Raw genomic sequence first — 3,094 nt, 5'->3', positions numbered from 1 at the left:
AAGGATGTTGCGACAAACATCCATCCGCTATTCTCTCCCTTTCCCATGTGCCAATTGCGAATTATTGAGTTCTGTGGTTCCGGTGTTCATCACCTCTCCCTCTCAATTTTGTTTCCGTTGTAATAGAAAATTGGAATATTCCCTCTTTTCACTCCACACCGACCAACATCCTTCCCCTACTCTCTCTTGCCCTAGAGTTTTTCCAATTTCCCGGTCGGTTAATTTCTCGAGAAATTATATTTTTCCCAATATTTTTTGGGGGGTGGGGTCCTGACTGATGATAGATGATGGATCCAAAAAACCGAAAAGCCAAATCCGGAAAGCTAATAAGACTCTTCCCAAGACGTAATTACCCATTACCCAACACAAGATTCTCATTAATCCACGTGTATGTGTGCAAGAGAAGGTCAGAAATGTAAGGAAATTACTAATGAGAAGTAAAACATCAAAACAAATCAGTTAAGTAGGGTAGGGAGCCGTAAGTAAATTTACATAGTGATTCAAAAATTGCAAAAGCAGAACAAAACAAAGCCCCCAATATTCGCTTTTGCCAGCTTGTCTTGTAGCTTCACGTGAGGGTCTGTTTCTGTTTCTTTTGTTTTGTTGCTCCTCATAGAGAAGAAGAGAGGAAAAAGAGGGGTAGAACTGTCAATAACCAGATTATTGAAGGAAGAGGAGGAGCGTGAGATGAATCTTCTCTCTGGAACTGAAGGGAATCGACGGCCAAGGGCATGTTCTCCTGATCAGGGCTACACGTGGACTGGTGAGGCGGGTGCGCACTGTACATTATAGCCCTCAGCACCGCCGACACCGTCGGTATGTACGCCGTTTTGTTCTTTGCTAGTAGCCAAGTCAGCCCCATGAGCTGGCAGTCCCTACTGAACATCTTCGTTGCCCTCCAATCACCTCCACCTGTCCCATTCTTCCCATCTCCTTTTACCTATTCCAATTTCCACAGCAACAAAAGGGGCACTTTCGTCATTCTACATTATCCACAATTTCCCCCCCTGTGTATGAACAGAAAGATAACTTGCAGAAGCAAGAAATGAATCAAATCGACAAAAATGGCGGAAAGTGGGAGAGACAGATGATTGCCATTTGGTGACTTTACCTTGTCGAGTGCTCCAAGGCACTTAGTGCAGCCAGAATAGGAAGAGTTCCGGCAATTCCACTCCAAGTTCTTCACGGCGGCTGTAGGTGTCGCGTTATGGTGAGAAGAAAGGTTGAACGCAGCGGGACAACTCAAGGAGCTGATCTGATGCAACCTAATCCCACAGAAACACAGTATTGCATCGCAGGTCGCGTTTGGTTGAGGAATGTGGATGTTACGGCTCTCAAGAGACGTCTGTAGCGAATTCACACACTTCTGAGAATCGTCCGGCATCATCGGATCATCCGAAGTAGACGCCGGAGTGTCCGTCGGCAGCTGCAGCGCCGACCTAGCATGTGCCGCGAATAGCCACGCGGCTAGTACTGGACAGCACCGGCTGCGGTCGAGGTTTTTCCCGCAGGCCTCATTCACGCCGCCGAATAGCTCGGCTGAGAGGTCTAGATGGCAGGTTTGTGTTTGTGTCTGGACTGGAAATGCAGGAACTGTGTTTGAACTGGAGAAATCTCCGGGCTTTAAAGGCTGCTGGGGGCCTCCGTCGGATTCCGATGGAATTTCGGCGATGGAAGAACTAAACAGAGATGACAAAACGACTAGAACGACAGTTGCTTTAAAAACCAAACAAAATGCAGATGATTCCATTCGAACACCTTTTCCAGTAACTAATTTCAACTCGAAGAACGATAAAGAGATGACTCTGTTTTGTGTGATTCCCACAACAAGAAATCAATTCTGAGGATGCAAGCTTCTCCTGTTCATGCAGAAACTAACAAGGATGAAACTACCATGAGAGAGAACAAATCACCAATCCGTTTCTTATAGAAACATAAAAGATGAAAAAGAAAAGGAAAAAAAAAGCAGAGAAAATACTTGGAACTCGTAGGGGAAACAAGGGGACCTGCGAATCTACTTTACCGGAAATCTTTACGAGATTCCACGAGAAAAACACTTTCCCCAGTATTAAACCTTTTTCCACTTTCTTCCCCACAGGGTGATTCCACCTTTCCTAAAGCCCCTATAGGATGAAGGAAGAAGATTCAAGAGATATTCAAAGAGAAGATTTTGATCATTAATCAGAAACCCAGTTCTTTAACCTTCAGGAACCTCACACAGGTCAGGAACTTCAAGAAAGAAAACAAAAAGAACTCAGAAACAGAAGAAAAAACCTGCAAAAATCTCTTGTTCTCTCAAGAGTGAACGCAAGAGAGGAGAGGAAAGGATAGGAAGATTACAGTCTGAAACTCACGAGTAACGAGAGAAGAGACTTACATTTGATTTGACGGTGAATGATAATGCAGAACATAGATTAAAGAAATGAAATTGAGTTGGAGAAAAGATACTGAGGGATCAGGTAGGGCAGGGTGGTGGTACTGCAGAGGAGATTCGCCCAGAGAGACGATGACAAAGAAATAAGGAGTAGAAAGCGGGGAAAGGAATCCGAAAAAGAAGATAGAAAAAAGAATGGTTTATATAAAGATCAACAGATGGACTGGGAGAAAAGTGAAAGGACGAGAGGAAGAGAGTGGTGGTGGTGGTGGTGGTGGCTCAGGTGTCTCATGTGTGGGGTTTTGTCTGCTAGCGTTGTGGAGTCCTTTTCTTTATCATTCTCTCTCTGGAATCTGATGTGGCCCTGAAAAAGTCTTTTGTTTTGGAGTTTTGAGGGTCTAGGTCCTTTCCCCTAATGAACTATTCAGCCACTTCATCTTCATCATCTCCACTCTACTTCCTCACACCCGCAGACCTGCTACTACTATTAGAAGTCTAACTCCACTACTCTCTCTCTCTCTCTCTCTCTCTCTCTCTCTCATATTCATGGTATTTCATAATCTCTCCTGTTTGAATAGGATTTGGAGAAGGGACCAGTGCAATGGTTGCAAGTTTATTTTTCTTTATTTTTATTATGTGAAATTTTGGTCCACCCTTAACTTGGCAAATGGTAAAACTGAGATTTGAAAATCAGTATGTACATTGAGATGAAATGCATAT

General features: G+C 43.9%; 1 protein-coding gene across 5 annotated transcripts; it reads right to left on the bottom strand.

The window, feature by feature from the left end:
* Positions 1-407: 407 nt before the first annotated feature.
* LOC122094103 (uncharacterized GPI-anchored protein At4g28100-like) lies at positions 408-2,556 on the bottom strand. Of its 5 annotated transcripts, XM_042664775.1 has the most exons (4): positions 2,378-2,556; positions 2,024-2,123; positions 1,112-1,859; positions 408-940 (listed from the first exon to the last, which is right to left on the bottom strand). In XM_042664775.1, the coding sequence occupies exons 3-4, from the start codon at positions 1,748-1,750 to the stop codon at positions 611-613; spliced, it is 969 nt and encodes a 322-aa protein (XP_042520709.1). In that variant the 5' UTR covers positions 1,751-1,859; positions 2,024-2,123; positions 2,378-2,556; the 3' UTR covers positions 408-610. The 5 variants fall into 5 exon arrangements, with proteins under 5 accessions (XP_042520709.1, XP_042520707.1, XP_042520708.1 ...); XM_042664773.1 differs by having other exon boundaries at positions 1,112-1,874; positions 1,979-2,556; XM_042664774.1 differs by having other exon boundaries at positions 1,979-2,556.
* Between the last annotated feature and the right edge of the window lie 538 nt (positions 2,557-3,094).

This window comes from Macadamia integrifolia, chromosome 11 (assembly GCF_013358625.1).
Source record: "Macadamia integrifolia cultivar HAES 741 chromosome 11, SCU_Mint_v3, whole genome shotgun sequence".
Lineage (NCBI taxonomy): Eukaryota > Viridiplantae > Streptophyta > Magnoliopsida > Proteales > Proteaceae > Macadamia > Macadamia integrifolia.
This window is presented reverse-complemented; position numbering and strand designations above follow the sequence as displayed.

Coding starts and splice junctions, on each gene's coding strand:
- LOC122094103 (XM_042664773.1), bottom strand. CDS start 1,750: ATGGAATCATCTGCATTTTGTTTGGTTTTTAAAGCAACTGTCGTTCTA. Junction 941..1,111: donor GCCTTGGAGCACTCGACAAG/GTAAAGTCACCA, acceptor AAATTGGAATAG/GTAAAAGGAGATGGGAAGAA.